Below are 20,455 nucleotides of genomic sequence, written 5' to 3' on the forward strand. Positions count from 1 at the left end.
TGGTGATGATGCAGGTGTGAGGTGGCACTGGTGGTCAGGAGTCCCATCTTTCAGGGCACATTGGTGATGAGAGGGGACATGGGTGGCTTTGATGGCACCTTGGGGTATGGAGCCCCATCTTTCAGGGTACACTGGTGATGAGAGGGGACATGGGTGGCTTTGGTGGCACCTTGGGGTATGGAGCCCCATCTTTCAGGGTACACTGGTGATGGGAGGGGACATGGGTGGCTTTGGTGGCACTTTGGCTGAGGAACCCCACCCCACAAGGCACAGCGAGGTGGCCCACTGGGGTGAGCCCCATGCCCACCCCAGCAATGCAGGGGCAGGGGGGGGAACATCGCAGGGGTCAGAACCCCCTCGCCTCCAGGCGCAGGGTGACCACAGCCGGGGGCACCTTCTTCTTGAGCCGATTGAAGTCCTTGGCCGAGCGCCACAGCCAGGTCTGCAGCTCCTTCAGCAACCAGAAGTCGTCCATCTTCTTCAGGAAGTCATTAGGTGCCACGGGGGTGCCAGGAGGCGCCGGCGGCCCCAGCGGCCCAGCCGGCAGAGGGTAGCCCAAGGAGGACATGACGCCGGCGATGCTGAGCACCAAGCCCTGGAGGCTGGAGCAGAAGTGGCCGAGGCGGTGGCGCAGCTCGGCGGTGCCCGCCTGCCCGTCCAGCGCCCGCAGGTAGCAGAGGAGCCGGCTGTAGGCGCGGTAGTTGGCAGCCAGCCGGGCGTTGTCGGTCAGGCCCCGCCACAGGTCCAAGTCCACCGTGGCGCTGGGCACCCGCTCGGCACGGGCCAGCCGGGGGGGGTTGAAGTCAGGCTCATTGAAGGGTGGCCCAAGGTAGTTCAGCTGCAGAAAGGGGGTGGCCGTCAGCCGTGGCGGGGTGGCACCCGAGGGGAGGGGTGGGGGTAGAGGGTGCCCACCTTGTCGCCAGTCTCCATGGAGCCCTGCTGGCCACCTCCCAAGTCCCCATGACCACCATGTGTCTCCCAGGTGGATGTGCCCACCAAATTGCTCAGCCTCCACCTCCCCCACATCCCACATCTCAAGGTCTCCCTGCCTCCTGTGTCCCAAGTCCTCATGCCCACCATGCTCTCAGCCTCCATGGACCCATGCCCATCACAACCGTACTTTCCATCTCCCCCACAACCCAGGTCTCCATGTGTCCCCTGCCCATCATATCCCTGGTCTTCACATCCCTCAAGTGCCAGGTCTCCATGTGCCAGGTCTCCATGGCCCCCTGTACATTATCCCCCACCTCCCAAGACCTCCAAGTGTACATGCCCACCACATCCCCTTCCCTTTAATACCCTGGTCCTCACACCCACCACATCCCAGATCTCCATGTTCTTGACCTCCATGCCCAGATCTCCATGTCCCTGCTCTCCATATCCACCACATCCACATCTCCATGTCCCTGCTCTCCACACCCACCACATCCACATCTCCATGTCCCTGCTCTCCATACCCACCACATCCACATCCCCATGTCCCTGCTCTCCACACCCACCACATCCACATCCCCATGTCCCTGCTCTCCATACCAACCACACCCAGACCTCTATAGCCCTGCTCTCTGTGGCCACCATGTCCCATACCCAAACCCCACGGCTCTGCCACCCTCATCATCGCTTGGCACCATCAGGGCTGAGCTGGCATCACCGGGGGCACGTCAGGGCAGAGACAGGGAACCTCCACATGAGTTGGTGCTGCCAGAGGGCAGGGTGAGGCAGATGCCTTCACCCGTGTCTGCACCCATGGGTGCACCCTGGGCCAAGGGTAGGGACCCCGGGAACCGCCCTGTGCCCAGGCACAGGGCGGTTCCTGGGATCCCTGCCCTTGGTTGATGAGACATTTCCGTGGCCCTTGGCATGGGAGAGTGGTGGGCACGTGGACACGTGTGTAGGAACAGCCATGGCCCACGTGTAGGAGCAACCACAACACTGATGGGCACTGGTGGGCACCCCAAGTCAGATGTATCCAGTCCGGGGAGCACAAACCACCCTCGGGCGTCACTCAGGGGAGATGGGCATGGGGAGGATGAGTGGACAGGGCAAGCCCTTGGTGCCAGGGGGTGGAGGTGGGGTTGGGTGACCTCTACTCACGTAGGTGCCAGCCAGGGTGCGGAGCTGGTGCTCCAGGTAGCGGGTGAGGTCGTAGGTCTTCTGGATGGACTGGCTGGTGCCCAGCTCCTCGCTGCAGTTCAGGGCTGGCAGCGCTGGCAGGTTGCAGAGGGCGGCACACAGGAAGGTGAAGATGCCCCAAGAGTCTCCTGTAGGGACAGGGCACCTCAGGGTGGAGGGGTAAAAAGAGGCCTAAGGGGGCATTTCTGCCCATCCTTGGACCTAGGGAGTCTTGGAGGCTCTGCTGGCATGGTAGGTTGGTCTGATCCCACCTGGCACTCCCAACCTGGTCCATATGAGAGCAGGGCAACTGAGGTGGAACAAAGGGCACCCACGCCTGCAACAGGGCACAGGGCACCTGCCCAGGCACTGGGCAAGCTCAGCATCCCCATGGGCACTGGGTAACTCCACATCCCCTGGCACCTGGCAGCTCAGCATCCCTATGGGCGCTAAGCAATTCAAAAATCCCGTGACAGCAGGCAGAGCAGCAGCATCCTGGCACAGGGCAGATCAGCATCATCCTGGCACAAGGCAGTTCAGAATCCTCTGGCACTGGGTAGCCTAAAATCCCCTGGGACAGGGCAGCTCAAAATCACCTGGTACAGGGCAGTTCAGCACCTTCCCTGGCACCAGGCAGCATAAAATCCTCTGACACTGGGCACTTCAGCACCTTCCCTGGCAGACGAGAGCTCTGCATCTGCTAGCTCAAAATTCCCTGGCACAGGGCAGCTCAGCATCCCCTGGCACTGAGCACCTCAGCACCATTCCCGGTAGAGAAGAGCTCAGCATTGCCCTGGTATCAGGCAACTCAGCACCATCCCTGGCACCAGCCAGCTCAGCATCACCCTCAAAATCATCACAGCTCAAAATCCCCTGGCACAGGGCAGCTCAACAACTTCCCTGGCACCAGGCAGCTCAAAATCCCCTGGCACCAGGCAGCTCTGCACCTTTTCTGGCACAGCACAACTTGGCATCCCCTGTGCCCACACAGCTCACACTTTGGCACAACCAGGGCAGCGGCATCAGCCCATTTGGTGCTGTGGGGACCCCCGGCTGGCTTCGGTGCCCGTGCCAGCGTGCCCGTGCTCCCCTCGGTGCCCAGGCTGCAGCAACAATCCTTTATATGGTGTGGAGCTGGGGCGGCTGGCGGGGCTGCCGCCGGCACGACACGGGCAGGATATATTTGGGCACAGCGACTCGCTCGCCACCAGCACCGGTGCCAGCCGGGCATCCCGGCAACCCCTGGCACAGTGGGGTCCTTTCTCCCACCATTAAGCCCAGCAAGCCGCCTTGGGGAAACTGGGAGGTCAGGAGCGAGAGCCGGAGGTGGTGGTTGCGGCGTGAGCCGTGCCGAGGCTTCCGGAAGCCACCGGCTCCGTGACCGTCATCGCGGGGGGGACCCCCGTCCGCGCTGGCGTCACAGTGGCCTCCCGAGCCCCGCGGTCACCGAGCTTCGGCCAGCTGGCACTAGCTCGTCCCAGTTGGAATCGGGTTTTCCCGGCAGCTCCTCCGGAGGGATGAGCTACCCCCGGCAGCAGCAGCACTGCTCCAGCCAGCAGCGACTGGGGACCCAGCGTGGGCAAGCCCCGCGGTGCCATCGCGAGTCACCGCCGCCCGTTAACGGTGCCCGTCACCTCTGCCCGTCGTTAACCCTGCCCGTTACCACCGCCCGTCACCCGCTTCGGGAAGCCAGCAGGGCAGCGCCATCAGCCCATTTGGTGCCATGGGGACCCCCTGCCAGCACAGGGTAGCTCAGCACCTTTTCTGGGGCAGCACAGCCTGGCATCCCCTGTGCTCGCACAGCTCGCACCCTGGCACAACCAGGGCAGCGCCACCAACCCGTTTGGTGCTGTGGGGACCCCTGCCTGGCCTCGGTGCCTATGCACCGACGGGAGCCGGTGATGCACGAGGGTCCTTGGGGACATCCCCGCTCTGTCCCCATCAACCCCCACCCCAGTGCAGAACTGGTTGCTTCTGAGGCCGCCAGCGGCAGATGACACTGGTGACACTCACGGGTAGGGGGGACACGCTCTGCACAACGTGCAGGTGACATGCCGCACACGTGTGACATGCCCTGCAGGTGAGTACTGGGCTGTGCCCCTGTGACACGTCCTGCATGCGTGACACAGCACATGTGACAGAGCACACAGACATGACACAGCACGGGTGGGACATGCCACACCTGCAGGACACATCTGTAAACGTGGGACACGTTGTACATGCATGACGCAGCACGTGTGACAGAGCACACAGACGTGGCACAGCACAAGTGGGACATGCCACACCTGCAGGACACATCTGTAAGCGTGTGACACACTGTACACGCATGACACACTGTACACGCATGACACAGCACCTGCCTGACATGGCATGCATGCACGATGCACCATGTGTGACACAGCACCTGCCTGACACATTGTCCACGTGTGACACACCACCTGTGACACTTGGTGCATGCGTGACACTGCACGTGACCTGCCGTGCATGCGTGACACAGCATGGGTGTGACACATCACAGGTGCATGACATGGTGTGACACACTGGACATGCATGACACACCCCAAGTTTCATGTCCTGCACATGTGTGGCACTGTATCAGCGTGTGACACGTCCTGCACACACATGACACACCCTGAGTGACATGCCCTGCTTGTGTGTGGCACTCCCTAGCTACGCCATGCACGGTGCCAGCCTGCCACAGGCGGTGCAGGGGTGATGGTCACCCACGCGTGACGCAGGGTCGTGACGCTGCCATGCCCGCCTGTGCCACACGGCACATGCCCGTGCAGGCGCACCCCGAGGGGGGGGAGAGGGGGGTGCCGGCGTGGGTGCCCTGCCACGTCACCGTGCCCCGCGGTGGGCACGTGCAGCCGCTTGCCCGTGTCCCGGCGCGTCCCCGGGTGTCCGTCTGTCCCGGCGCGTGTCGGTGCAGCCGCGCGTGGGCCGGGGCCACCGCCGTGACTCAGCTCCGGTTTCCAGCGCGGGATTCAGACTGGCGCTGGCCAAAGCAAACACGGCTGGAAACTGGGAGAACTGGGCTGGAGGCGGAGGGAGCGGAACGGAGCCGCCAGTGGGTCGGGATAAGGATGGAGAAAGGAGGGAGAGGATGAAGAGGTGAGGTGCACAGAAAAGGTGGTGGCACAAGGGTGGCCGTGGCACAAGGGTGGCACAGTCATGGCCATGGCACAGCAAGTGTCCACGGCACAGTGGGGGCCATGGCACAGAATTGCAGGTGGCATGCTAGTGGCTGTGGCACCACAGTGTCTGTGGTACACTGGGGGCCAAGGCACAGCAGTGGCATGGCCATGGCCGTAGCATAGCAATACAGGTAGCACAATGGCAGACATGGCACAGTAGTGGGCATGGCACAGCAGTGGCACACATATAGCCACAGCACAGCAGGAGCCAGGGGACAGCAGTGGCTATGGCAGTGACACAGCCATGGCAGTGACACGGCCATGGCACAGCAGCAATGCATAAGGGCATGCTGGTGCCCAAGGCATACCAGTGACAATGACACAGAGGTGGCGCAGCCATCACCATGACACAGCAATGCAGGTGGCACAGCAGGGATGGTCACCATGGCACAATGCTGAGAGTGGCACAGGCATCACCACTGCACAACAACATGGGTGGCATGATGGCACAGCAGTGGCATTGGCACAGACCTGGCCATGACACAGCAGTGGCATGATGGGCACTCATGGAGAACAGCAACACAGACACAGCCACAGGAAAGTATGGCTGGCACACCAGTGACCATGGCACAGTGGTGGCACAGGTATGGTCATAGCATGGAAATGCTGGTGGCACACTAGTGGCTGTGACACAGCAGTGGCATAGACATGACCACAGCAGTGATCACAGCACAACATGAGTGGCACAGACATTACCATGGCACAGCAGAGATGGTGGCACAGCAGTGATGGTGACCACAGCCATGCCAGTGGTGCAGCCACGCTGGGTGCCCCACGAGCAGCCATTCTCCCTCGTCCACCCTGGTAGACCACATCTTGGCACGGGCACCGATGGCGGTGACGGGTGATGGGGAGGAGGGAGGCCAGGAGCCGGCACAGCTGGATCCCGGTGACGTCGGCAAGGAAGAGCCCGAGGGTTTCAAAACCGCCCCTGGAGCTCAGCCAGGCTGCTCCCAGCCCACGTAAGCAGCTCCTGGCGTGGCTGCCCCACGTCACCCGCTTGGCCCCGGGGGCAACCGGGGACGTGGGACCTGGGCATCCTCAAGCAGTACCAGCATGGCACCCCTCTCGCTGATGACAAGGGGTCGCGGTGGGTGGCAGAACACCATGGGCATCTCTCTGGTACCGGGGCCACTGCCCATCCGCCTTTGGCGGGGCGCACATGGGGTGACCCCAGCGGGTCCCCTGCCACCCACCCGGCCGCCTTGTCACCGCTGGGCAGCCCTCCCGGCGAGCGGCGGTGCCGGGTGAGCTGTTCCCTGGGCATGCTGTGGGCAGAGCTACTGAGGTCAGGAGTGACCACAAAGCCACCCAGAGCCTCCTTCCCGAAACCCTCGTGGCAAAGCCATCACCCTGGGGTGGGGAGGGGGGCGGTGGTGGCAGCTGGGAAGGGGAGGGGACACACACACACACTCACAAGTGGACGGAGCCAAGTTGGCCCCGCGGCCCCCGACGCGGCGGCGAGAGCTGCCGTATCTGATGGGCTGGTGGCCAGCGGCGAGCAGAGCCCCATCCCGCCCCCCGGCCCCATTCCCGGCATTCGTGGGAGAGCCCAGCCCTGGAGGTCCCGTGGTAGCCAGGCATGAACGCAGCACAAAGTAGCCCTGTGTGTGTGTGTGGCAGTGGCCACTGGCCATCGGCCACCAGCCTGCAACCTCCAGCCAGCAGCACTTAACCCTTCCCCGTACACCATCACTGTGGGGGGTGGGGGTGGTGGTGGAAGCCCAAGGTGGCCCCAGCCTCCTTCGTGGGTCTTGGAGTGGGTGATGGTCAAGGGCACAAGGACAGACACCTCTGTGTCCCCAGCACGCTGGTGGGAGGTGCTGCCATGGCATCAAGGAGGTGACACTATGGCATTGAGGAGGTGACACCATGATGTCAGGCAGGCGCAGTGGCAGGCCTGGAGGTGGCAAGAGGATGATGATGATCCCCATGTCCCCTCTACCTGGCCATCGAGGGCCACAGCAATCCCAAAGCACCAATGGGAAGGACATGGTTGTCTTTGCTCCCCAACAGCAACCACAGCAGAGAGGTCCCCATCCCATCCCATCCCATCCCATCCCATCCCATCCCATCCCATCCCATCCCATCCCATGGGATACCACCTGCCTACTCCCATCCCACCCTTCATGCCCCATCTCTCCAGGAGCTACCAAACCCCCCACAAGCCCTTGCCCAGAGCTCTCAGTAACCCCCAGCTCCCCCTCATACCCCCCCCCTCCAGCTGCTGCAGCAGGCGGCAGGGCGGGGGCGGGTGGGTGTTTTGGGGGGCCCCACGTCCCCCCCCAGCGCAGCCCCGCGGCGCTGAGTGTTTACATCCTGTCTCCTCGCTGTGTTTATAGCTGCGGCCGCCCGCCCGAGCCTCCATAATGAGCTGGGCCTGGAGTTCCCATCCCGCTCCAGCCAACGGCGCGATGGAAACAGCCCCGGCAGTGAGGATGGGGCGGGGGGGAGGGGGGAGGCTCCTTAATCCCAACCAGACCCTGCACGCACGAGCAACCCGGCACGGGCATGGCACCCACCGGCACCTAGGAGGTGTCCTGGTGTCTTCACAGGTCATGGAGACCCCAGCACTCAACACCCATAGGGTGTCCCTCACCAATGTTACCACTTGTGGGTGTTATGCCCATTGCCAGCCTCTCTGGCACAGCAGGGCATCCCCCGGTGCCAGCCCATGTGGCACTGAGGACCCCCATGTGGCACATCTTTCTCCATCCCCTGGAACCACCAGACCTGCTGCCATCACTGGCATCTCCCCCACACATGGGCACACCACCTTAGATGGGCTGGCATGAGACTGGCAGCTCTCATGGCTGTGCCTGCTTAGGATGGCCATGCCATGATGCATGTAGATGTGGTAGGGGATGGCACATCCCTCTGCCATCCACTGGCACAGACAGACACCAGCTGCCATCACCAGCATCTCCCAGCCATGACAACACCACCTTAGTCAGGTTAGCAAGGATCTGGCAGCATTACATGGCCATGCCCACATGGAATGGTGGCCATGCACTCCTGGACATTGAGACAGGGGCTGGCACATCCCTCTGCCATCCCCTGGCACCACCACACCCATTGCCAGCACCAGCATGTCCCACTCACAGGGACACCACCTTGGCCAGCACATGGCCACACACGAACCAGCAACTCTACATAGCTGTGCCCACTCAGGACAACCATTTCAGGATGCCCAGACTGGCACCATGTGCTCCATCACCCACCAGCCACAGGCCACTCGGAGGTCACAGCACTGCCAAGCCAGCTGCCACCCAGATGTCCCCCATCTGTGCCAGAGTGAGCACATCCCCACCAGCTGTGCAAAGGACCACGACTGCCCTGTGCTGGGCAGCACAGCGGCATCCCCCATGGCACAGGGGGGGGCTGGCACTACCGTGGTGACTGTTGGGGGGTGATTTATGGAGCTGGCTGGCACTTAGCAGGGCATAAATCACCCCCCCCAGCACGGCCCTGTAAGCAGAGCCTGCCTCATTTCCCTGCAGAGGCTGCGCTTAATGCAGCCCAGATGTTGGCCACCACCGTGCCCAGCACAGAGACGGGGCCACGGTGACAACCGGGACCCACCACCGAAAGTCCCCCAAGCCCCGTCAGGCATGCCACCAGCTGGGCACACCCCAAAAAAGTGGAGCTGGGGTGGTCAAAAGCCTCACCCCACATCTCCTCCCACCATACGAGGCTCGGTGCCCCCTTTCTTGTGCCAGGCTGTGGTACCGGTTGTGCCACCAGCGTCACGGCCACGTCCACCAGCCCCGGGGAGAGGCTGGGTGGGAGGAGGGGCGCTGGGAGCACCGGGGGATCCCAGCCTGGCTTTTCCGGTTCCTCGGCGCTAGCCCCGTTTTGCCCGTCCTTGCGTTACGCTGGTCCCGGGGACACCGGAGCCAAACCCGGCCTCGCGGTGCCCCGATCCCTGTCCCGGGACTTTGGGATCCCGATCCCCCCAGTTTGACCTTTTAAGGATGTTTTCCAGCCTTTCCCCCCATCCTTTCCGGGTGAGGATCCCCCTCCCGGCCCCCCATCCCTGTGGATCACCAATGCCACGAGCACCCCGACTCTCCCCAGACCCCCAAAGTGGCCGCTGGGTCTGGGGGAACAAAACCATCCCATAGCTAGGGAGATGATTCCATTTCCTTGGCACCCCTAAAAATGTCACTGCCAGGAATTTTGGGCCGAGGAGGAATTTTTGCCTGCTCCAACCACAGCATTTTGAGTCAAACCCCAAAATCAAAGCGGGGGGAGGGGAAGGGAAAAAAAATTAAACTCTTCCTGCTCCCCTAAAATCCCAACAAGTTTCATTTTCCTCCTCTCTGTCAGTGCTGGGGTTGAATTCTCTGTGCTGAGCAGCGGCTCCCTCCCGGATAATCACAAACATGCATGGAAAAGAGGGAAAAAAAATAAAAAAAAAAAAAAAAAGGAGGAGAGGGGGGGAAAAAAAAGGAGGAAAAGAGAAGGAAAAAAAAAAAAAGATCCTAAACCCACCCAAACGAGAGGGGAAAGTCTTAAATCAATCCCAAAGACAGACAGAAGCTTTAATCACATCAAATTAAAATCAGCAGCGGCTCGGAAAGGGAGGGGGGGGGGAAGAAAAAGATCCACCTTCCCCCCCTCCCCAGAGCAAAAAACAAACCCCCCACCCCTCCCTCCCCCAACCCCACCCTAAACCCCCTGCCCCGGCAGCTGCCAGCACCTCCCAGCGCTTCGGTCTTACCTGAGAGCTCCCCAGCAACATTTAGCATAGTCGGGGTGCAGCGGGGGGGGGTTGGGGAAAGGGAGGGGGGAGGGGGTGGGAAGGAATGAGAGGAGCCCCAAATAGGACGAGAAATTAAGAGGTGGGGGTTCGGGGGGGGTGGGGTGGGGTGGGGTGGTGCTGTTGGTTTAGTTCTTGCACTCGGTTGAGCTCAGCTCTACCCCAGCTCCTCGTTAGGAGGAGGGGGGGAGGGTGGTTTGCAGGGGGGGTTTCTAAGGGGGGGTGGGTTGGGTTTTTCTTTTTCCTCGCCTTATTTGTTTTGCTTGAGTGGAGGAAAAAAAAAAAAAGAGAGAGAGAGGGAGGGAAGGAGGCATGCGGGGTGGGGGGAGGCTTTGGGGGGTGTTTTTGGGGTGTGAGTGTGTGCGTGCACGCTCCGGCTGCTTTCACTTCGTTGCCTTCCTTTTTTTTTTTTTTTTTTTAAACACACCCCCACTCCCCCTCCCTCCCTCCCCCCCACCCAGGCCACCTCCTTTTTTTTTTTTTTTTTTTTTTTTTCCACCTCCCCTTGATTTGCTCTTTTTGATTGGTGTCCAGGAATGTAAGAAATAAAAAAAAAAAAATAAAAAAAAGAAAGAAAAAAAGAAGGAGGAGGGAGAAAAAAAAAAACAGCAAAAAAAAAAATTGAGCTTGAATCCACCCTCCCCAAGCTGCTGCCTCCCGGCCTCGCTTTGCCTCTCTCCTCTCTCTGTTTTTTTTTTTTTTTTTCCTTTCCTCTCCAAATTCAAGTGCTAAGCAGAACCAGGTTGCTTTCAAGAATGTATTTGATGCAGTCGTACACAAGAGCAGGCTCCATTCATTCCCTCCCTCACCATCCCCCCTCCTCAACCCCAATCCTGCTCTTTTCCACCACCCCCTTACACACCAGCAGATAAAATTTGTTTGTTGGGGGTCCCGGGGTAGAGGTGGGGAGGTTGGAGTTGGAGAAGGGGAGGAGGGTAAAAAAGGGGGCGGGGGGGTAGGATGGGAAGGGAAAAGGGGTTCTTGGAGTGGGGAGAGAAGATCGAAGGGGTCAATAGGGGGGAGCGTGGGGGGGGGGTGTCTTTGGAGTTGGGAGGGAAAGGAAAAGAGGTCCTTGAAGCATGGAAAGAAGAGAAAAGAGATCACTGGGGGAGGGATTGAGGTCTCTGGGGTGAAAAGGAGTCGCTAAGGTAGAGAGAGAAGAGAGAGGGGTTCAGCTGAAGTGGGGATTGGGGTCTCTGGGGTTGGGATGGAAGAGAAAAGGCATCCCTGGAATGAGAAGGAAAGAGATAGGGGGACCCTGGGATGAGGAGAGGAGGGAAAGGGGGTCACTGGGGTGGGGATTGGGGTCTCCAGGTTTGAGAGGGAAGAGAAAAGGGGTCCCTGGAATGAGAAGGAAAGAGAAAGGAGGTCACTGGAGTGAGGAGATGAGGGAAAGGGGGTCACTGGGGTGAGGAGAGAAGGGAAAGGGGGTCACTGAGGTGAGGAGAGAAGGGAAAGGGGGTCACTGGGGTGAGGAGAGAAGGGAAAGGGGGTCACTGGGGTGGGGACCGGGGTCTCCACGTTTGGAAGGGAAGGGAAAGGGGGGAGGGGTCCTGGAGTGGGTCACTGGGGTAGGGATTGGGGTCAGGAGGGAAAGGAAAAAGAGTGGGGACCGAAGAGAAAAGAGGTCACTGGGGTAGGGATTGCGGTTGGTGGAGCTGAGGGAAAGGAAAGGAGGTCCCTGAAGTGGGGAGGGAAGGAAAAGGTTATGGATTGGGGTCTCCAGGGTTGGGAGAGAAGGAAAACGGGATGCCTGAGATAGGGATTGGGGTCCCTGGGGTGAGAATTAGTCTCTGGGATTGGGGAGGGGGGTAATGAAAGGGGGTCCCTGGAGTGAGGAGAGAAGGGAAAGAGGATCCTCGGAGTGAGGAGGGAAGGGAAAGGGGGTCTCCAGTATGGGGACCGGGATCTCCAGGGTTGGGAAGGAAGGGAAAGAGCGTCCCCGGAGTGGGGATTGGGGTCTCCAAGATGGGGAGAGAAGGGCAAGGGTGTCCCTGGAGTGGAGAGAAGAGAAAGGGGGTCACTTGGGGTAGGGATTGGGGTCGTGGGGACGGGGAGGGAAGGGAAAGAGGGTCACTGGGGTAGGGATCGGGGTCTTCGGGTTGGGAGGGAAGGGAAAGGGGGTGCCTAGATGGCAGAGGGAAGGGAACGGTTGTCCCCCGAAGTGGGGATTGGAGTCCCTATGATGGGGACAGGGAATTTCTGGGGGTAGGAAGCGGGGGTCTCCAGGTGGGGAGGGAAGTGAGGACCTCACTTTCTCCGTCCTATTCGTGCCGCTCCGGGCTCTGGCTCCCGCACGGCTTTTGTTAAGTGGCAGCGGCTCCCGGTGCGAGGTCGGTGCGGGGCCAGTGCGGTTCTGGGGAGGGTCGGTAAGGAATTGAGGAGGGGGTAGGGGGTCTTCTCCTACCTGCTCTCAGCTCCATGCGGGCCAGGCGCGGGGCTGGGGCGGTGGGTACGTGGTCGGGGGTTCCGGGACAAGCTTGCAACGGTCCCGCACACCGGCCCGGGTCTACGGCTCCCATTTGCCGGTCCCAGCCCCGTCTCGTCCTTCTTCTCCTCCCGACGGCACGCCGAGAGCCCGGTCACCCCCCCCCCGGGGGTGGGGGGGTCCGGGGAGGGGAACGGGGAAGGAGGTGGTCGGGAGGTGGTGGGGGGGGACGGGATGGGGCGAGGTGCGGTGGGGCGGCGAGAGAAGGGGGGGTGGGGGAAAAAAAGGGGGGGTGGGGTGCCAGTCTGACCCCCCCTTTTCCCCAAACCACCACCCCCCCACCAACATCCGCGGGCAACGGGGAGGGGTGGGTGGAGGGATGGGGAGGCGCGGAGACAGGCAGCGGAGGGCCGGTCGGTGCGGGGAGGGACGCGGGACAAACAGACGGACAGACAGACAGGCGTGGGGCTGGCCTCGCCTCTCCTCTGGTACTGCCAACCCCCTCCCCTGCTGCTGGGTTGGTAAGGGGGAGGTGGGGGTCCTTGTCGGGGGAGAGGTGGAGTGTGGGACCCCCTCTCCGGTTCAACCGGGATGGGAGGGCTCGGGTCCCGTAATGCCGTGGCCCTGCCCCGCCCGGGATAGCCCCGGGATGGCGGCAGGTGAGCGGCAGGAGAACGGGAATGCGGCTGTCGGGACTCGGTGAGCTCCAAGTCCCGGGACAACCGAAGGCATTGGGAGGGGCAGCCCCGTACCCGCCGCCCCGGGAAGCGGAGCAGCGGCGGGGACAAGCTTCTTCCCGTGTCCCCAGGGTGCCGCTGCTGCCCACCACGGTCACAGCCATGGTCCCGCAATCACCCCCTCGGCTCCTCCTGCGGGGTGCCAGAGCCAAGAGCCACTAAGTCCCAATTAACACCCCCCCATTAACTAAGCCCGCTGCCGGCAAGGCCCTTGGTACTGCCCGGGGCCTGCCTTAAGAGCCCACCCGGGGTGAGTAGGGAGGGGAGAGGGAGTGAAAGCAGAACCCCCTCCACGGGAAGGGCTAAAAATGGTGTAAAACCAGCTCCCCCATTCAAAAAAAGCTTTGTTTAAGACAAAGGCCAGGGCTGCTCGGGAGCACCGGGAGGGAACAACCGGATTTATCCTCCCCCCCCCAGCCCAGTCTGAGCCCCCCCAGCTCCCTCGCTAGCAGCAATTGCATCCTCCCCGACCTCCCCCCACCCCCACCCCGGAGCTTGGAGCTCAGTGACACCAGCCTGTCCCCAAAGCAACAGGGACTCCCCCTCCTCAGTGCCAGCCCAAGGCTTAGGGACACCAACCCCTCCCCATAGTGATAAACCAGGCACTGACAGGCAGTGCCAGGGTGATTTATTGGTTGGGAAGTGTGGATTTGGGGTTAGAGCTGTGAGGAAGGACCCAACAGAGGGGAAAACCAGCAAAGAACAGCTACAAGGTGCCTCACCCCAGCTCACAGCAGCATTTTAAGGGGCTGGAGGGGCACATCCAGCCTCCCCCCACCCCAGTCATGCTGCTGGGATCTGGTTTCCCCCTCCCTGTCCCAAGCAAACAGCGTGGAAAAGTTGGGAAAAGCCACTTCCACCTCCCCTGGGGAGTTGCTGTAGCATGGCTGGGGCTGTGGGAGCAGCTGTTAGCCCTTGGCGGGGGGACATCAAATCTTGTCCTGTCACCGTCCCCCCTCAACACCCCACAAGGCAGCACCCAGGTCGTTTCTGAGGAGTCTTCCAGCTCGGTTCACACTGGGCCAACACCTGAGAGAGAAGAGAGGAGGAGGAAGAGGAGGGTGAAACACTCAGTGAACATGGCACAAGCCCCCTGACCCAGGAGCACTGCATCAGCCCCCTCAAACAGAGAGATAGCCCTGTCCCCAGCCACCCCCCCACCCCCCCAGCTGCTGCCCAGCAGTGTGGGTGAGACCATGGCCTCCCCACCCCATGCCCACGGGCACCACGTCACCCTCAGCGCTGTGGGCAGCTGATTTCACCTTCGTCCCCTCGCCGGCGCCGCGCCCGGGCCCTGCCTCCCACTGCTGACCTTTGTGGCGGGCAACAGCTCACCATCCGGCTGTGCCATAGCTGTGCCACAGCCTCTGCCCACTTACCGTGGTCCCCTGTGCTCCTACCTGGTCCCCAGCTTCACAGCCAGCTCTGTCTGTGACATCTGAGGGCTGCACAGATGAAGATGAAGAGACAAAGGGATGCTGAGTGCCCCAAAAACCAGGGTGGGTTTGAATCCCAAAATCATCTTCAGACCCTCCCCCCCCCACAAACTGTGAGTTACACAGACAGGGCACTGTCCCAGTTCCTTGGGGACACCCCTGGGAGACAAGCCAAGGGACGTCGTGGGGGCACCAAGCAGCCATTTGTCCCCTGCTGCCAGCCCCAGCTGTGGCCGTCTGTCTCCCTGCGCTGCTGGCTGGGTGAGGGCACAGCGCCATGGTGCTGTTCTGGGAAGGAAGCCGGCAGCCCTGGGAGCAGTGGGCAAGCTGCTGCTGTTGGGAGATGGCCCACCAGCCTGGTGGGCACATGGAGGCCACCCAAGGGGTGGCAGGGAAGGTGACAAGTCCCCAGCCTTGGGGGTAGGTTGAAACCAGGGGTGCCGGAGCCCTCGGAGGGCTGCCAGGCTCCTGCTCCCGGCACGTATCCAGCCTGGTCCCCAGTGCCTCATCAGTGCTGGCTGGGGGAGGCCAGAGGAGGGGGGAGGGGTGCGTGTGGCTTTGGCCACCACTGAGGTGTGTGTGTCACGACCACAGCCAGCTGCGTCCTATCCACAGCCCCATAAAATGCTGAGCCCCGAGGCCAGAGCCCCTCCTGGGGACGGCGGCTCCAGAGGAGCCCCGGCTGCTGTTCCAGAGCTGGAACGGACGCTCGCACACAATCCCATCCTCCTCCTCCTGGGAGGAAGGGGCTGGTAGCCAGTGCTCACCCCAGAGGTGGAGGGAGCCAGATCCAGCTGACCCCGTGGAGGCTGGACCCCAAAGCCAGGCCAAGGCAGGCCTGGGAGTCCCCTGAGCTCCCCAAGTCCAGGCACACGCACATGGCTTGGCCCAAGAACAGCCCTATGGAGGTCAGTGATTGAGGATACCTGGAAGGGATGTGCTGCTGAGCAGTATTGGGTGCAGAATTCCAGCTGTGAGGCATTCAGAGAGGTGCTGAGCACCAGCAGCACACCTGAGATGGAAGAGAGGAGGCAGAGAGGCTGTGGCTGCATGCTAGAGGATGGCAGAGATGGAAGAGGGGCTCTGTGCCCCCCTCCCTGCCTCAGGTGCCAGCCATATTCTGCAGACTACAGACTGGGGGGCCCCTCAGCTTGGGCTCTGCAGCCACTGAGCCTAGGAGGAGGGACTTGGGCAGTTGCTACTCCCGCTGAAGGACCCCACTGCAAGCTCGAGTCAAGTTCCTCACAGCCAGATCTCTCCCCCCCCCAGCCTCCCTCGAGGCCTCAACCCGAGATCCAGTCACTCCAGACTGGCTGCCTGCTTGAGGAAAGCAATTTACTGAGCTCCCCCCACCCCCGCCCCAGCAGGACCATTTACCCTCCTTATTGCTTTTTTACCCTCACCCACTTCAGACATGGCACCAGCCTTCTAGGGTGGAGGGACCCTGAACTGTTGCCAACCTGGCTATGGCATCCCTGCATGCCCATGTGCCCTCAGCCACTAGCCAAGAGGCTGAGACTTGCAGACACAGAGCAGAACCCTGCACTCCCCAGAGGCCCTGGAGCAGAAGTTACTCCATCAAGGCCTGGTGTGAGTGACCACCCAGACCTGGGGAGCGCTGTGTGGGGCAGGAGCTGGTGACAGCAGCTTGTTTGATGGGGCTGAGCTAAAGGGAGTGAGAGAGTGGGGTGAATGAATCTTACCCTGGCTGCTGGTGGGGGAGAAGCAAGGGGGCGGGCAGGAGGGGATGCATCAAGACAGCTGCTGGAGGGAGAAGGGGGCAGCTAGAGCTGGCTGAAGAGGGAGACTGGGGTCTAGTGGAGAGCCACAGTACAGCCTGAGGTTAACAATGCCATCTTAGGGAGGCCAGGAACCTCAGAGAGATCCAGAGGAGCCAGGGGTGGGCCCAGGGGCAGGTTGAGGGCCTGAGGCCAGGGCTCGGGGAGGCTTCAGGGCCAGTGGCCCAGGTCTGTAACTGCGGTCAGGGCCTGAAACTAGAGTTCAGGCCCAGTGTCGGGGCCTGAGCCCAGAGTGGGTACCTGGTGACAGGGGAGTGGGGCCTGGAGACGGGGGCTGGGGGCTGGGGTCCCGGACCGGAGGCAGGGGCCAGAGCCAAGGTCAGAGTCGGGAGGTGGAGTCGCGCTGAGGGGCGCGTAACCGCTGTCCACGGTCGAAGCCCCATTGGCTGAGCGTCACGTCACTCTAACAGCCGGCGGTGCCTGCGCCTTGCAGCCCAATAGAAAGAGGCGGGAGGCGAAACTACATGATGATCCCACCCCTCGATCACGTGAGACGAAGCCCGGCACCACACACCGCCCCGCGGCAGTCACGCGGGTGGCGCTGACCAATCGCCCAGCGGTGGAGGAGGGACAAAGGCCGACACCCATCTAATGGGAAGGCGACAGGAGAGGGCGGCGGTGCGAGCGGGAAGGTGGCGGCGCGCGGAGGAGAAACGGGCGGAACCAACGGCCGGGGGGAAGCGGGGGGGTACGGGCGCGATCACGCCCGGGCTGGGCGGCACCGCCGGGACCCCCCGAAACCGGAGAAGGAGGGAAAACGGTGGCAGGGGAAGGGTGGACGTGTCCAACGGGCGGGAGCGGGGCTGGGCTTGTCCACAGCGGCGTGGGGAGGGGGAGAGCCCGAGCGGAACCATTAGGCGAGGGCGGGGGTTGGGGCGGGGCCTGAACTCTGGGGTGGGGCTTGGGCAGCAGGCGCGAAGCGCCCCCACGTGTCCCGGTGCTGACCCCGCGCCATGAGGGGCGTCATCACTGGGGGCAACGTCAAAGGTGAGAGCGTCCGGGGGGTACGGGGTCGTGGTGGGACACGGGGTGTGGGAGGCAAGTGGGGTGATGGGGGCACTGTAGTGGTAGAGGGGTACAGTGGGTACCTGCCCACTGGGGAGTCAGGAGCACGGGGAGGGTAGGGGGCACTGGGGTGTGTGGCATGGGGGGGGGGCTCGGTGGGAATGATGATGGGGGGGGGCACTGGTGAGTGGGGGACATGGGGAATGCACAGGGGTTTTGGTGGGTGTGGGGGCACAGAAGAGGTGTGGGGCATGGGTGTGTGGGCTACAAGGGGTTTAGGGGTAGTGGGAGGGCAGGAGGGGAGGGGCACAGGGAGTGGAGGGGAATGAAAGGAGTGGGGATGGAAAGGGGCAGGGGAATGGGGGACATGAGGGACATGGATTTGAGAGGGGAGGGGTTGTGGGTGTGTCACTGAAGAATGGGAGGCAGTGCAAGTACAGGGAGGGGGTCCCAGGGCACAGGGTGAGGGGTACAGGAGTGCTGTGCCTGACCCTCTCCTCCTCACCCCCCAGTTCTCGGCCGAGCTGTGCACTCCCTGTCCCGCATTGGGGATGAGCTCTATCTGGAGCCCACTGACTGTGGGGTACGAGGCAGCAGGGTTGGGGGGGCAGAGCCAGCTGGGAGTTTGTAAGGGGTTGCCACTTGTGCCCCCTGTGTGTCTCAGCTGGTGCCAACACTCTGTGTCTCCCCCCCACACAAGCTGTCCCTACGCTCCGTCAACTCCTCGCGCTCGGCCTTCGCCTCCTTCCTCTTCGCCCCTCTCTTCTTCCAGCTGTACGAGCTGGGTGAGCCCCAACCCTTCCGATGCAAAGTTCTCATGAAGGTGAAGCACCCTGCCTGGGCACCCCCAAGCTCCTCTAGGGTGAGGGGTGCCAGGTAAGGGTGACTGTCGCCATTCCTGTCCCCTCCTTGTAGTCCTTTCTGGGCGTCTTCCGCTCGCTGCCTTCCCTGGAGAAGTCGGTGGGGAAATGTCTGATCCTGCTCAAACCCAGCGCCAACCGCCTGGTCCTGCAGCTCCACTGCAAGTATGGTGAGTGCCAGCGCTGGGAGGGGGCATGTGGTGGCATTGCCAGCCTGCCCTGCTGAGCTGGTGACCTCTCTGACAGGTGTCACCAAGACTCACAACCTGGTTTTCCAGGAGTGTGAGCGGCTCCAGGCTGTCTTTGACACCCAGCACTGTGCCAGCAGCCTCTGTGCCCCAGCACGGTAGGTGACACCACAGGGATACTGAGCTCTCAAAGGGGATGGAGGTGGCACAGAAGGATGGGGTGAGGTAGGGGCTGGGTATGTAGGTGGCACCAGAGTGGAGGGGATTGCCAAGAGAGGCTAGGCTGGCACAGAGGGGACCCTGGAGCAGCAAAGAGGATGCATGAAGAGGACATTGAGTTGGTATCAGGGTAGAGAAGGATGGCAGGGAGAGGTGGCACAAAGGGGACATGGGGATGGTACTAAGGTGGGAGAGGCTGGGGTGGCGAAGGACATTTGGATGGCATGTAAGGGACACCAAAGTGGCACCAGGGTAGAGGGGATGGCAGGGGGTGGCTGGGTTAGCACAAAGGGGACACTGGGGTGATAAAAGTGATGTGGGTGGCACAAAAGGGACACTGGGGTGGCACTAAGGTGGGCAGGGGTATGAAGAAGAATGACAGGTGGGACCCTGGGGGCGGGTTTGGGGTGCTCAGCCCCAACTGCCCTACACTCAACCTCCCATGTGCCTGCAGGGTGCTGGCAGAGGCCGTGGTCCACTTCCCCCAGACACTGGCTGAGGTGACACTGGGGGTTGGCCCTGGGGGCAAGATCAGCCTCCAAAACTATGTGGAAGATGAGATGGGTGAGCCCCTTGGGGAGAGATGGGTGCCCCTTCCCTGGCCTTGGGGTGCCACCACAACTCCCTGACCCACACCTCACCATCACCTCCAGAGCTGAAGAAGACAATGGTGACAGAACTGTGGCTGTCAGAGGATGAATTCCAGAGGGTGGCAGTGACCCCAGGCTCCTCCATCACCTTCTGCCTCAAGGAGTTTCGGGTCAGGCCCTGTTGGGGACCCCACCTCAAACCCTGGGGTCACTCCCTTGAACCCCCCCCTCAACCCCTTCTTTGTTCCCTTCCACCCAACAGGGGCTGCTGACCTTTGCTGAGGCCTCCAACCTGCCCCTCACCATCCACTACGATGTGCCAGGCAGGTAGGAGTGGGCATCTCAACGCACCCCTGTGCCAACCCTGCCCTTGGCTCCCCCCAACCCTCAGATCCTTTGTGCCTGCCCTACCCCCATCCCAGGCCGGTGATCTTCACCCTGGAAGATTCTGTCCTGGAGGTCCACCTGGTGCTGGCCACCCTCTTGGACCCTAAAAGTGACTTGCAGCCCGCCATGGCTAATGGGTAAGCTGAGGCTTGTGCTGGGTGCCATCAGTAGGCACCAAAGTGAATGGTCATCAATCTGCCCCTGCTTGCTCAGTTCTCACCCCAGCAGTGTCTCCCATTTGCCCCTCCCCTCTGATGACCCCCCTGATGACCTCGAGTCCTACATGGTTGCCATGGAAACTGAGGAGGAGCCTGAGGTGCCCCCCAGCCCCACCTTCCCCCTACACACCCCATGTCCAGTCCAAAGCGACCCCGAGGAGGAAGAAGAGGAGGAGGAAGGAGCTGTGCCAGGCACCCCCCCTCACAAAAAGGTGTGGGATGGGCATTTGTCTAAGTGGGAAGGGGCGGCAGAGGGGGTGCAGCCACCTCCTGATCCCCCTTTTCTCCCTCCCCCAGTTTCGGTCGTTGTTTTTTGGCTCGGTGCTGACGCCAGGGGAGCCCAGCCTGGCCCCCACCCAGGAGGTGCTGGCAGAGGACAGTGACAACGACTCCTAAAGACACCCCCACTCCCCCTACCCTTCCCCACCTTCCTAGCACCCCCAACACACACACACAGGGTCAACCCCAAGCCACCACCAGCTCCTAAACATGACCCATTACAAGTTTATTCCTCAAA

General features: G+C 61.9%; 2 protein-coding genes across 2 annotated transcripts; one reads left to right on the forward strand and one right to left on the reverse strand.

The window, feature by feature from the left end:
- Positions 1-346: 346 nt before the first annotated feature.
- CLCF1 (cardiotrophin like cytokine factor 1) lies at positions 347-12,593 on the reverse strand. Its single transcript, XM_054390629.1, has 3 exons — positions 12,479-12,593; positions 2,095-2,261; positions 347-838 (listed from the first exon to the last, which is right to left on the reverse strand). Exons 1-3 carry the CDS (start codon positions 12,591-12,593, stop codon positions 347-349), a joined length of 774 nt encoding a protein of 257 aa, XP_054246604.1.
- Positions 12,594-17,424: 4,831 nt separating this feature from the next.
- Positions 17,425-20,334, forward strand: RAD9A (RAD9 checkpoint clamp component A). The gene is made up of 11 exons (XM_054390785.1): positions 17,425-17,458; positions 17,989-18,059; positions 18,177-18,299; positions 18,392-18,506; positions 18,583-18,682; positions 19,198-19,307; positions 19,397-19,503; positions 19,596-19,660; positions 19,756-19,857; positions 19,946-20,150; positions 20,236-20,334. The coding sequence occupies exons 1-11, from the start codon at positions 17,425-17,427 to the stop codon at positions 20,332-20,334; spliced, it is 1,131 nt and encodes a 376-aa protein (XP_054246760.1).
- Positions 20,335-20,455: the final 121 nt, after the last annotated feature.

This window comes from Indicator indicator, chromosome 21, assembly GCF_027791375.1.
Source record: "Indicator indicator isolate 239-I01 chromosome 21, UM_Iind_1.1, whole genome shotgun sequence".
NCBI lineage: Eukaryota > Metazoa > Chordata > Aves > Piciformes > Indicatoridae > Indicator > Indicator indicator.

What these genes read in the sequence shown, in the direction of transcription:
- CLCF1 (XM_054390629.1), bottom strand. Translation starts at nt 12,593, where the DNA reads ATGGGAGCCGTAGACCCGGGCCGGTGTGCGGGACCGTTGCAAGCTTGT. An exon ending in CCGCATGGAGCTGAGAGCAG is followed by an intron (nt 2,262 to 12,478) that starts GTAGGAGAAGAC and finishes CTGTCCCTACAG; the next exon opens with GAGACTCTTGGGGCATCTTC. An exon ending in GCACCCTGGCTGGCACCTAC is followed by an intron (nt 839 to 2,094) that starts GTGAGTAGAGGT and finishes CCCTTTCTGCAG; the next exon opens with CTGAACTACCTTGGGCCACC.
- RAD9A (XM_054390785.1), top strand. Translation starts at nt 17,425, where the DNA reads ATGAGGGGCGTCATCACTGGGGGCAACGTCAAAG. An exon ending in TCTGCCTCAAGGAGTTTCGG is followed by an intron (nt 19,504 to 19,595) that starts GTCAGGCCCTGT and finishes TCCACCCAACAG; the next exon opens with GGGCTGCTGACCTTTGCTGA. An exon ending in GCACCCCCCCTCACAAAAAG is followed by an intron (nt 20,151 to 20,235) that starts GTGTGGGATGGG and finishes TCCCTCCCCCAG; the next exon opens with TTTCGGTCGTTGTTTTTTGG.